The sequence below is a fragment of the Ruditapes philippinarum genome, unplaced genomic scaffold (genome assembly GCF_026571515.1).
Source record: "Ruditapes philippinarum isolate M1 unplaced genomic scaffold, ASM2657151v2 ctg7802_1_1_1_1, whole genome shotgun sequence".
In the NCBI taxonomy this organism is placed as follows: domain Eukaryota; kingdom Metazoa; phylum Mollusca; class Bivalvia; order Venerida; family Veneridae; genus Ruditapes; species Ruditapes philippinarum.
This window is the reverse complement of record NW_026856594.1, coordinates 3,015-17,261: the sequence shown is the minus strand read 5'-3', so window position 1 is coordinate 17,261 and position 14,247 is coordinate 3,015. Positions and strand designations below refer to the sequence as shown.

The 14,247-nt window shown below is 33.9% G+C and overlaps 1 protein-coding gene across 2 annotated transcripts; it reads right to left on the bottom strand.

Annotated features, from left to right (window-relative positions):
- Positions 1-1,169: 1,169 nt before the first annotated feature.
- LOC132747072 (uncharacterized) lies at positions 1,170-9,486 on the bottom strand. Of its 2 annotated transcripts, XM_060736377.1 has the most exons (4): positions 8,757-9,486; positions 3,752-3,850; positions 2,152-2,364; positions 1,170-1,574 (listed from the first exon to the last, which is right to left on the bottom strand). In XM_060736377.1, exons 2-4 carry the CDS (start codon positions 3,764-3,766, stop codon positions 1,449-1,451), a joined length of 354 nt encoding a protein of 117 aa, XP_060592360.1. In that variant the 5' UTR covers positions 3,767-3,850; positions 8,757-9,486; the 3' UTR covers positions 1,170-1,448. The 2 variants fall into 2 exon arrangements, with proteins under 2 accessions (XP_060592360.1, XP_060592361.1); XM_060736378.1 differs by lacking the exon at positions 8,757-9,486 and having other exon boundaries at positions 3,752-4,053.
- Between the last annotated feature and the right edge of the window lie 4,761 nt (positions 9,487-14,247).

The window sequence follows — 14,247 nt, the reverse complement described above, 5'->3', positions numbered from 1 at the left end:
TTTTTGGAATTTATTTATTATAACATTATACAGTTTATTTCATTTTTAATCTAACATAATTCAAGAATACAACTTTGCTAAACACAAGCATGAAATGAGCTGTTAGAGCGACAACATGCCAGCACTATTCTCAATGCATTTACTCCGAAATGAGGCATATTTCAATCAAATGCATTACCTTGAATGGGTATTGGTAAATAATATTTTCGTATCTAACACATGTACAAAGTTTCGGCTAAAATTCTATGACTGGAGATACATCTTTCACACAAAAAATACATAATTTTACATATGCAGAATTTTCTAAAAGGAACATCATTTAGTCAAAATGCAGAACAGAGTTATTGGTCTTTTTATGTGAACTTATATTTACATACAAAAAATGTGTGGTGAAGTTCCAAATAAATATCAGAAGTGGTTGTCTTTCTTTGTCTAAAAAACTTAACATTGTGTCATGCAACACTAATGCTAGGATCAGCTGCTAAGCTATTGCCTTACCATTTTTTAAATAATCAAGCTAAAAATTATGACATCATCAAACATCTGTTGCAAGAAATATGAAATTATTAATTTGTACTAAAATAGCCAGATTTCTATTGGTTAAAATCATTCGCTTTTTATAAAATATGTGTGTTTTTTTATGAAATCTTGTGCTATTTATATAAATGGATTGTGCAACAGTCATCCTCTGTAATTAACATAGTTGATCAGAAGCAATATATTAATAATTCATGATCAGCATTAAGTACAGCCTGTGATAAACATAAAATAAATAAATATAATAAAAAAGTATGTACTTAGTAACTTTTGATTTACTTGCAAACCAAAAAAACTACAGTTAATGAAACAATTTATCTTTGTAACAAAACTTAGGATAAAACAATTATGGATTTACTAGTCATTAAATATGATGTTCACCCTTCAATAATGCCTTCAGCTGGCAAATATCACATCTAATTTATGAAATCAGTTCTTAAAAAATACTCATGATGAAGATTGTGAATAGTTACATATTAAGGCATCATCAACGACTCTCAAAAAAAGAGAATAAAAATTCTCAATTCAACAGGAAAACTTATTGATCATAGTGCATTGGTAATGGACATAATACAAATTTGGATGCATAAAATTTTTATACCAATATTCAAATATTGGATTACATTTGAATGCTCTATACCAATATTCGAATACCAAAATCAGTATTTGTTGCCATTCCTACAATAAACTATGAAAGTACTTGAAATTGCACACAAATTTCCAACATTGCTATATTAACCAAAGAGCTATAATATTAACCCAAGTCCAACAAGAGCTGTATGTAAGACAGCGTGCTTGACTTATCTCAGTGCTGAATAGTAAAACATACTTCTGAGTAAAGTGTAAACTGATAATTATCCAAATTAAAGTAAAGTTCAACTTTTCCTTTTATGAAAGCTGGATCACTTAAGTCACATTGGCTTCTTTTCTTTCCTCTCCATTTCCGTGTTCACTGTCTTTAAATATTGAACAAATCCATAGCTCTTATGCCCATCAAACTGCTGCTGAAGTTCAGTTTGCTGAAGGAACCAACACACCTGTGTATACATACATATTTCATTCATAGTAGCACATGAGAATAAGAAGTTAAGCAGTTGCAGAAATCCCTATTCATCAAACATGGTAATTATTCAAATTTTGGGGAAAAAGTTTTTGAAATTGTGATTAAGAACACAAAATCACATAAAACTGGAAAACACGCGGTAGCATTCTTTTTCTGAAAGGACAATGTTAGTGTGGATATTTTTTTTTTTTAGATAGATCAATTCGATTCATTCTTTAAATAAAGTAACTCGCAAAAGAGATCTTGGTGTACTGAAACTGACATCAACAAAAACAAGCATAAAAGTCTGATAGACGAATCACATACACATGGACAAGTCAATGCAATTTTATGAAGAAAGTTTGAAGCACTCTTCACCAGTGGTGTGAACAGTGCAAAATGTCATTTTATAATGTGATGCAAGTGACTCCATTTTTCAATGAGCATGTGCATCAACCAAAATTTTGTGACTTACCATTACAAGATTACATAATTGATCAATAGAAATTTAGCATTAAAAACAGAAGTGAGTTATAATAATTAAAATGTGTTGAAAATTTGTTTTAACCAACCTGTGAATATGCCTTTGGATAATCTAGGTCTGCAAGGTAATTCAAACCAATTAATATGGCCTCTTTTGAATCGGCTGTCTCTAGAAGAATGTGTGTACCCTCACAAACAATAGCCATGTTCACAATTCGTTCATCTTTCTCAATTGCAACCAACTTTGGTGCCGACTCTGGTGCAGAAGAAAGAAGTCTCCCAAAATTCCTATCATCTTCAAGCTGAAACAAATATTGATAATTTTTATACATCAGTTTAAAAAAAAAACTGTTAGCATTTGTATAAACCTTAGATATCATTCAATGTTAAAAGCATCTTTAGCATTATCATCAAGTGACAACTACCATGGAAATTATTTATTCTTTGTTAAGCTACAGTCTCACTTACATCCCGGCAGAGCCCCGGTAGACGTCCGGGGTGATCCGGGAACGACCGGGGTACGACCGGGAACAACCGGGGTACATCTGTAACTCTGCCGGCAACGTCCTGGATGATCCGGGATGATCCGGGAACATCCGGCATTCGACCCCGGATGGAATAAAATATTTAATATCACCGGGGTGGTCCGGGATGATCCAGGAAGGTATAGCTTTGCCGGCATCATCCTTAGCTCTGCCGGGAACGACCGGGGTTATACCGGGAAAGCACCGTAGCTCTGCCGGCACAAACCGGGGATGATCCGGGGTATGATATAGCCGGTAGAGCTACGGTAGAGCCCCGGTATATGCCGGCAGAGCCCCGGTAACTACAGGCAGAGCCCCGGAGGATAAAGGTAGAGCTACGGTTGATCCCGGTAGAGCCCCGGCAAAGCCCGGATCATTTCATAAGAATAAGGACCATTTGTGATGATTGAACTTGTTTGTATTAAAAGCCTTCCCATTTCCCTTCTATCCAGTATGGCATAAGGATTTTTCAGGAAATCATCATGAATTACTATTCTGGAACAATAGATATTATATTAAATAAAAATTATGTATCAAAGTTATCATTTTCGGGCGTTTTCAATCCACCGGGGTTCTACCGGGGCTCTGCCTGGATCGTCCTGGGCTCTGCCGGGGCTCTGCCTGGATCGACCGGGGCTCTGCCTGGGTCAACCGGGGCTCTTCCGGCGTCATCCGGGAACGACCGGGGAAGCACCGGCATGAACCGTAGCTTCACCTGGGCTCTGCCTGGATGATCCGGAGCGCATCCTGGGTGGTTAGTAGGGAACTACTGTAGTGCTGCCGGGGTAAGTGTGACCGCAACAATAATTTCATCCCGGATCGTCCCGGATCATCCCGGTAACTTACCGGGATGATCATCCCGGTAACTTACCGGGATGGTCCTGGGCTCTGCCGGGAGTAAGTGAGACCGAGGCTTTAGAATAGTTTACCTACATAAATCTGTTTTGAAATAAAACTCACATTAATTATTTATCAAACAAGTGTGCATGCCAAATATGACATGCTGATAATTATAGTAATAAGATGTTAAGGTATACTCCCTACAAAGTTTTGATGTAAAATATGTACACACAGATGTACAGACATGTCAATCACTGAATCACAGCTGGTCACATAAAAAAGAAGTTTTAGGACATTAAAAGATTTGAATATCTAACACCCTTACCTTAATTATTTGCATCAAAGGCTTAGTCTTCTGGTCCTTTCCTTTTCTGTAAGCTGTTTCTGATTCTAAAGCCTTCAGCACTGCCACTTTAGAGTCATCCTGAAAGCCAAATTATGAGCAGACTAACAGAAAGGTGCAAAACTTCAGATGACAGTGTTCTCCAGAATTAAACTATGTAGTGTTTTAATAAATTAGTTTGCAAAATGGTGGCTTTTGTTGCATTTTAAAGGTTATTTTAGATAATTATTAGGAAAGATTATTTGATTAAGCTTTCTAAGTATGAACAAAATAATTATCAATTAGGGAATCAATATCAGTCTGTGCGAAAGTCCGTCGGTCCTCGGTCCTGACTGAATAAAACTCGTGCGGTCCGAGAAAAATTTCTTTCCGTCAGTCCTCATGTCCGAATAAAATTTCAAAAAGTAAAAAATATCAATGACCTGATTGATAACAAGTTCCCAGTGATGCAAAGAATTTCTTAAAGAAGATATTGACCAACCTTAGATCTATTTTGTACATGTCAAATAAAAACCAGTCAACTCTGTCTATCAACAACGGTAAATTTTGCCGTAAATTACAGATTTGAAAATTTTGTTTTATGATGCCTGTTGAAATAGCCGATGAGTAACAATCTTATAATAATCAAAAAATATTTAATCTAATATAATCAAAATCAACAACAAGTAGAATTGTGAATGTTTTTGCAGGAAACAGACAAATTTCAATTGTCACATATTTTCCCGATGCCGCTTTTTATAATTAAAAAAATTGTAACCAAAAGGAAAATTTATTTTGTTAAAATGTGTGTAATAACACTTAAATGTAATTTAAGAATTAAAATTACTAAAGATATTGTTCACATTAGTTGAGATTGAGGTGTTATAAGTATGTGTTTGTCACATACAATGAATATTTTCTTATGGGAGTGGGGTGTGTGGAGTGAATCTGGAAGGAAACAGCATAATGGTCTGATGATGTAGGGTTTTTGAAACTATATTTCAAATCTTTTCAATCACTTTTATAGTACAGTGTCTTCCATTTGGGACATAGTTTACTACCATTTTCCTGAATAAGCTTTTTCTCTATTCAAAGTTCAAACTCCGACTCTCCAATCCCTAGCTTACTCTGCTAATATACATCATATTTGTCAACTGCATAAGTGCAGCAAAGATGGCTTAACATATTCAATGTGCTCTGTGCTCCTACTTTTCTGTGCTTGGGAGTCCAAGGACTCCTACTTTGAAAATCCTAGTGAGAACCCTGCTTAAGTTATTTCAATTGGTCAGCATCTTCTTATGTTTCTATATTGATGGTCTCACTAATTTAAAGAAAGACAATCATTTTTACTTTCAATCGAGTTATTATAAAATTATGCTTGAAATGTCTGGGCCGGAAAAATATCATCCGGGCCGGAAATAAGCCTAAGGGTCTCGGTCCTTGTGGCCTGAAAAAAAAATTGACTTTCGCATAGACTGCAATATAATTTTGGAATCATAATTTTGTGCTGGTCTTGGTGACCAAGGCATTGAATTAAATGTTGTTTGATTCCCATTATATGTCACAATGTGTTAAACATCTTAAAATAAACAAGTTCCTTCATGAGATCTACATGTATAAATATGTTATTATGTAGTTAGAAAACGTCTGACATTATGCACAGCATTATGGAGGGCGATCGTTGCCAAAATTCTAGACATGTAATGTGTTCCTTTTGAAAACTACTTTTGAAAATGCGAACATGTATGTCTAGCATTTTTGATTGCATTCGTGCACAGCAAATGATATGCCTCTTAATCCAATCTATTAACAAGTTACATGTAAATCTTAACAACTGACCTAACACACATTTACAAGTTCGTATCTACCATTGCATATAATACATAAGCATGTTTACACACTTGTAGATATATATATGTACCTGAAAAACACAAATGAAATGTAAAACTCGAATGCAGAAAATATAATTTAATAAAACGTGTTTCCAGTCGTAGAACTACAACAGTACATTTACACAGTTACATGTTTAAAAATGACAAAAGTAGATTCACAAAGTTAAACGATTTTAAGTCATGCATGACGCCCGCCCCTCTCTGAGTACTTACGATCTTCTATCACGGAAATGTACGGACAGGTATAATACCCGTCGCCTCTCTCCTATTTCTCAATAAAGTGAAGGAAAACACGGCGTCCATTCTAATTTTTTTTATTTCTATAAAAAGTCCAATATAATTTGTATCAAATGAAAGATTACTCCATAAGCTTTCTATGAGTGCCTCGGAAATAAAAATGAATTAAATAGATGTATTGATTTTTTTGTTGTTTTTTTTTAGTCTGAAAATAACACTCTCGAATTGGTAAGAAAAACACGGCGTTCCCTCCAAACCTTTTTTTTTATTTCGCAATATATTTTGATAATTTTGGATTGAAATAAAAGTGTGATTAATACGATTTATGATATATAATTATATAATGCCTCAAAATAAAAAGGAATTAAATCAAAATGAATTAACTTTTCGTTAAAAAGTTTATCATGTTATTTTCTGTAAAATAGAGAAAATAAGAACCCATAAAGAACGCTCAAAACGACAAAATTGAGAATGTTGCAGGCCGATTTGATTGAGCCTGCTCATGGACGGTAATGGAAAGAGCAAGTTATCGTCCACGCCCCCTAGCACCGGCTTAAGCAAAATTCAACATGAACTGGTACAATTTTGAATTTTGAAACATCCGCAGATGTGTTAATATGGTGATTATCATGGAACCTTCAATGTGACACGTAAGTGCCATACCATGAAAAACGGCATATGATCCCCAAGTAAAAAAAAAACAAAACACACTCTGAAATTCAGTAAGAGAAACATGGCGCCCCCACTTACTTTTTTTATTTCTTGGTCAATTTTGATAATTTTAGAATATGATAAACAAGATCATCAAGGAAAGGCGGCGTTGATAATTTTAGACTCAAGTAAAAAAATTCTGGAAACAAAGTGATCCCTCGGAAGCATTAATCACAACAAAATTACATAAAAATTGCAGACTCGGTTTGATTGAGTCTGTACATGAGAGATAATGAATAAGTGCAACATCCCTCACGCCCCCTAGCACCGGATTGAGCGGTACTCAATTCTCAACACTTAATAGCGCTGGCATCAATGATCCCGAAAGACCAGAAAAATATAACAACACTGAAGTGAAGTACGGGGCAACTTTTTACAGCTGCCTCACGGCACTTGAAACCTGCTGTTGTGAAGTATAAAAATCTGGAAACAAAGTGATCCCTCGGAAGCATTAATCACTACAAAATTACATAAGAATTGCAGACTCGGTTTGATTGAGTCTGTACATGAGGGATAATGAACAAGTGCAAAAAGTTTTTATTAATACTGAAAATACCTTATTAAAGATTGTACATATGTGCTACGGATAAGTATTTTCTTGATTTCGGAAAGGAAATCTCGGTGACCGCTTTAAAATATATACTTGCATAGTTTTTGTTGAAAATGAAATTTGTGCCAATACATTTTTCAATGATACCAATAAGAATATTGGGTGGTTTTTTACATTATTAATAAAATTACTCCCTTGAAGTTGGTCATTGTTTCCCCTAAAAATTTCCCAATCGCCGATGTTTCTCAGGAATATATGATAAACAAGATCAACAAGGAAAGGCGGCGCTCAATGAACACAACCCCACATGATCCAGCAACAAGAACAAGTGGCAAGAAGCCAAGGCAGACCCAAAACAAAACACAGGACAGGGCACTAGGCAGAGCACGGACAGGCTAATCACTAAAATGATAAATAATTTGTAACTGATAAAAACACGATGTTAAAAATAAGGTAATGCATAAGTTATCTTCATCATAAATGGTAAAATCAGCAATTTTCAAGTGATGTTGCTACTGACAAAACTTTTGTAACAAATGTAACATATACATTTTATGAAAAATGCCGTATGTTGTCCTTCAGTTTTATTTAAAAATATGGGAGAGGCGCCGTTTTATACCTGTCCGCAATAGAAGTTCGTAAATACTCCGAGAGGGGCGGGGCGTTATGTTGACTTAAAATCGTTTTAACTTTGTGAATCTACTTTTGTCATTTTAAAACATGTTACTGTGTTAACGTACTCTTGTAGTTCTACAACTGGTAACACGTTTTCTTAAACTCTATTTTACGTATTCGAGTTTTACGTTTCATTTGTATATTTCAGATCTATAAGTGTGCAAACATGCATATGTATTGCATGCAATGGAAGATACGAACTTGTAAATTTGTTGTCGTTTTAGATGTTAGGTCAGTTGTTACGATATATATGTAAACTTGTTATATAAAGGCGGTAACCTTCAAATAAAAGATTGAATTAAGAGGTTTACAATAAAAATGTTAGGCATACAAGTTCGCATTTTCAAAAGTCATTTTAAAAAGGAACACTTTACATGTCTGGAATTTTGGCAACGAACGCCCTCCATACAGCATAATCTGCTGTTTAGAATATCTTAAATATCACTGATATAATATTCTCTTGCATGAATGGTACAGAGAATGTCTATATTTCTTAATTAATTAAGGCCGTAACTGCCTAAACATTTTGATTTTAGAGCAATAATCCAATATGTTACAAAAGCTAATTTAGATCCACTTTCTCCAACTAAATGAAGTGACGTCATAATTTATATTGCAAATGACATCATCAATGTTCACGTCATACTATGATACATGTAATCATAACAAACAGGCTAGACGATTTTCTTTGTTATCTTTAATATTTTGCCTGATTATTTTGCTCGACAAGCCTCGCCCTTTCTAGCCCATATCTGCCTCGCCTGATAAAATTGATATCAAAAGACAGTAGCATGTTATTCTGAATATTTTTTTACTATATTCTTGAAATACCAAAGTGGGTGGAGAAATCAGTTTTATGGTTGATGAAAATGCTTTTTTGCGTTTTATTTGCCTTTTCAACCTTTGAATTTGATCTACAAATACATAAATACATCGTACTAACCTTTTGCTGCTGCTTTTCTATGTTTTCCTTGCTAAATTTACACAAAAATGAAAATAGGTAAAATTTGCGCCAAAAAATTCGGCTGCAGCAGGAGAAAGGAAGTTAAATTCGTAACACCTCGGATAATATCAGAGGGTGTTCTTGATCGGCACTCATGACATACGCAGAATGTTCCCCCCTGAAACACCGGCGTTTAAGACAGAGACACTTTCGCATTAATAAATATTTCTAAACATTCGTATTGTCTTATCCTTACTGTTATGTTTCTGTTAACTGTTATGTTTCTGTTTTATTTGTTATTAATAATCAAAACACGAGATGAGCTTATGACATAAAAGTAAACACAAACGTTTCATGTTTGCACACAGGCATGCCAATATAAATCGTCGCTTGAAAACTGTAATGTTCTATCTCCAAATTTTCCAAAAACAAGTTAAATACACAATTGTGTCCGTAATGGACTGTTCTATCTCCTTGGCATGTTATATTAGTGCTTCAGAGCTTCATAAATAAATTACAACGAAACCATCCTGTTCTATATCCACAAATTTAGTATGTCTTGATAAATAGACTGTTCTAACTTACTGGACTAATCATATCATCGATAAATGTCACGTGACCGGTGGGATATATGCAACATACTGTTCTAAATCCAAAATTATCGTATCAAAACATAGCATCAAATCACGTGATAGCAGGACACCCGCCATGTTGTACGAAACATTTTGAGTTAGATGTTTGTTGTTTATTTCATATATTAATACTAAATATAAGTATTGAATGATATTATGTATTCATTATTCCCTCCAATCATTGACATTTTTAGTATTAAGTCCTGTAAATTTACTGCATGTGATTAAAACAAAAAAGCAAGTGATCATGATTTGGAAGTAATTTCGGATGTGTATTTTCGGATAGAAACAACTGTGATCATACAATTTCATCAAACATATTCGTAAAAAAGAAAATTTGTTATATGTTCTAAGTTTCTTTAACGTAAGGTACATTCTGTCTCAGAAACCAATTATTTATCTTTATAACAGACACATATGAGTTTAAAAAATTGAATGTACTCATTGCCAATATGAAACAAAAGCATAAGATGGTTTAGGTTTACTGACCAATGTGGAATATTTTGGACTCCAAATATCAGGCTTTTGAGAGATAAAGATAAAAGCATTTCTGGGGCAAAAAAAGCCTTAAGAAAATTTATAGATATTATACGTTACATATAATATATGTTTTCGAATGCGTTAATGTTATATAACTAATAGATTGATTTAAAGTAAACACATTTTATACCAAAGACAGAAGGAAGAAAAATATCTTATACGTATTTTTTTGTTTGTCTTGTTGTAATTTGACTTTGAATTTTCTAAATGAATATTTATATAGCATTATGTTTGTAATGTTTTTGTACACGAACAATCTTTAAATATGACATTTTCAAATATAAGTCATGCCTGCTCCACCTTTAAGGTCTTTTCTAGCATATATGTTTTCATTGCCTATTTAAGTTATAGAAACATTTTTACATACCTTCAATTATAAGAACTTCTTACCAACACAAACAGAACGTGTAAAGCGCATAACAAAATAATTACTACTATTTCATACTGTTGGAAGGAATTTGAATTTGACCATCTTTTGAATTTTCATTAAAAAAAATCTTGAAAGATTTTTCCAGCATTCTAGAAATTTGAAAGTTTTCTTTTCCCGATTGCGACTATAACTTTCTTTTTTCCAGACATTGAATCCACTTTGAATGTGGCCAAAGTTATAAAAAATAGATAAAATGTCTACAAAATTTATGTGGGTATTTTATTCTTATTTATTTAAATTATTTGCTTAAATGTCATTTAATTATGTAAGAATACAAGGATTTTAATAAGATTTCGAATGTCATAGTTCATGTAGTTAGATACATATGGTCTAAGAAATAGTGTAGTGTCAACGTCAACTAATCAAGGGATAATTAGCCGAGAGGATTTTTTGCAGCCTTTTAAAGATAAAACATACTGTTTTATATGATAAAAATCAATTCAACTTAAAAGACATAATGTTCTAAGTCACATTGAACACTCTGATTTTAACAATTTTTGAAAAAAAAGTTACAAGGACTGTTCTATCTCCAAATGTTTTTTAGGTTTTTAAGCAAGGAAATATTAAAATCCACATATCTTTAACGATATTGAGATGTTCTCTCGACATCACGTTTAGTAGTTTTTAAATTTTCAAAATCCGACAATAAATAAAAAAATTATTCAATACTAAATCTTTAGATGCTTTTTTCTCAAAAACAACAAATTGGCACTTAGAACAAAACGTTTTTCAAGCGACGAAATACCAACCGTTTAAACACTGCACATTACTGTTTTAGTTATAAACACCCGCTCCATAAAGAAACGCATGTGTTTTTATACTGCACACAAAGAGAACACATACGTTTTGTCAAAAAACACCTGTGGAAAACACGTCAGGCGTTACCATTTTTTTTTACAGTGTTGTGGCCGTATTGAAAACGGTTGTTTGAAATATAAACCCGCGCCTAACGGCTCGTTTATTTTTTCAAAAAAATCGTTTACATAGGTATGTAAGCTGTCAACTGTGGGTTTGGATCACGACAGGGGACTTTAACTGGATTCTTTCATCTCAGGAAGCTATTCAGCTAACAGTATACAGTATACTAACGGGACGTCGGTGGTTCTACTCAGGTGCACTTGAGATCTTCTCCAACAAGTAATTTGACCTATACTGTGTTGGTGGAGGTAAAACTCAACAAAGCAACGTTGTTTGCATCCTTACTGGACCAAGTTGTAAATTTATGCATGTACCTATCTGTGTTAAATAGCAAATAAATTAAAAAAATCACTGTGATATTATAATCTGTTCTTGAGTTATATATCATATACACAACTATAAGAATGTCATATCTATCTGGTACATGTATGCAAAAGATTGACAAAATTCGCGTGACTTAATATAACAAGTGAACATAGAGTGTTTAATATAAACTGTTGACTGGTAAGCATGATCACGTTACCGGGTCAAGGTTGTCCTTTATTTGCCGTATACTTAAAGTACAATTATGGTAAAGTTATGCTTGGTTAACTGTGATATGTACCCGTGTTTTTGTCAAGGTTGTTCTTTAAACCTTGAAAGTCCTTAGACATTGTGGTAGTTTATAGTATCTTGTCTATAAACGCATAGCCGGGTTTATATGTTTTAAAACGCTGGAAAGTGTACACAGCGGATGTGCTCGAAGGGGGAACGGGGTGATGTAAAATAAACTGTAGCTATAGCTGTTTAAAAAATGTGAAGAAAATGCGGGCATAATCCAAGAATATTGATCTGGTACTCTTCATTTTGACCCTTCTAGTCGTAAATTCCGAAAAACGTTACAATTGGACAAAAACTGTATATATCCCAGTGTTGTTAAATGATCTAAATTAACAATCGCTCTAAAAAACGCAGTTTGTAAATGTCTTTCAAGCCAGGAAATATAGGCGTAAATTGTAGGTTCCCACTTTTAACCACTTTCATTTCTTTTTTATTTTCACTTTTAAAATTGCCATTCTTTCAACCGCCTGTATGAGCAATACGACTGACACTGCTGCGTGAAAACGACTACAATTTTGCGGTCGATTCATTCGATTTGTATTAAAATAAACGCGCCGTATTTTTATTCAAGATTTTTATTCAAGACGAAATAAAAAAAAATAATTGTTTAAAAATGTATTAAAAGGTATCTTAAAAGTAGACGAAGTAAAACGATTTTAAATTAGTTCTTGCAAGTAATTTAAAAACAAAACATTTGTATCTTCAATGACGTGGCGTTGGTCAGGAATCGAACCAGAGACCGTCAGATCGGCATCCCGTCATCTACACCACACTGGCGTGTAATGTTTTCAATTCTATCGGAGATTTCTCTGAGACCAGAAGCGTTTTTCACTCGCTGTTCTTATTACCTCCCTCTGAATTTTCAAACCGGCGCCATATTGTTTGAAAAATCTGATGAATAAAAAAAACAACTTTTTTTGTCTGAAAACTATCTAGAATGATAGAAAATGGTCTAAGTTAGAAAATAAATCCGAACATCAATATCTTTAATTCAGTCATTAACGATCAACAGACGTTTAAACAGCGCGAGCAAAAAATAGTCAAAACAAGAACGATATTTCAATGTAGCAAACCAGTGAAATTTCCCATTCATTTCACTATAAAAACTCTGTATTTAGCTTGAAATAATATAAAGTGAAATAAACACACACAACAATTTTATCAACGTTTTTCAAAATTCATTATTCTTTAAATGTTTCTGCAAACGGTAGACTTAACGACAGTTTCTTTTGCAAACAGACTTGAACAGCCCTTAAAAAAAACGCTTCTATTAAAGAAACTCTGAAACAAAAACAAATCAAACCCCCAACCCAAAAATTTTTTTTTTTTTTTTCTTGAGTTTTTTAAAAAAAGGAAAAAAAATATAAATTCTTCGGCCTTATAGTATTTTTAGGGTTGGCACAAAGGGGGACATCCCCTTTGTGTTTTTTTTATCTCGGGGCCACGAGATACAAATGCCCGTGGCCACGATTACAAGTCGGGGGAACGAGAATTTTAAGTCGGGCCACGATTTTTAAACTAAGTCGGGGGAAAACGGATAGCAAACTGGGCCACGAATACTATACGGGGCCCAACGGGGTTTTTTAAGTCGGGGCCCCGAATGCAAAACTCGGGGCCACGAAAATACTAGGGTCTGGCCACGATTACTAATCGTGGCCACGAGATAGCTAATTTCCGTGGCCACAAAAATAATTAACCAATCAAAATACCCCTAATATATTATGTTTTTTTTTAAACTTAAACAATTTTATTTTTTTAAAATTGAAACTTTAATCTTTAAAAAATACTGAAGATTTTCACTTTTGAACTTGTCTTTTGGTTTCCATATTAGAAAGAAAACCTTCAAAGGCCCATCAGACATTAAATTTTTGGACATAGCTCTTTGTTGGGAAAATTTTTGGGTGATCAAATTTGGGTTCAGTTTTGTACGTACTAGGGCCCTTTGGTAGACCTTTTTTATAGGGTTTAACATAAAAAGGGAATAAGTCCTGGTTCAAATTTTTTTTGTAAGAGGGCATTGCCCATGGACAGAGAAAACCTGTTAAAGGGAAACCCTTTTTCTGATTTAAAAAATTTAGAAGGGGTTTAAACCCCTGGTTTATATAACCCCGAAAAAATTTATTGTACCTGATCAGTAGATGACATCTAATAATTTTAGAGGTCATTGGGTCAAAAATCAGGGTCACAGTGACGCTTAATGTAAAAATTATTGACAAGTCAACAAGATGTACAAGTAAAATGGTTTCCTGCGGGGAACATTTTTAATGATAATAAAGATAATTTCCATTTAACTATTTTCAACATTTTTTTTTTTTTTGTGGGGGGGGGGGGGGGCAAGGGGGGGGGGGGGGGGGAAAAAAACGTTTGTATC

Excerpts from the sequence above, each read along its gene's own strand:
- LOC132747072 (XM_060736377.1), bottom strand. Across the intron at positions 1,575-2,151 it reads ATCCAAAGGCATATTCACAG|GTGTGTTGGTTCCTTCAGCA; the intron begins GTTGGTTAAAAC and ends ATGTATACACAG.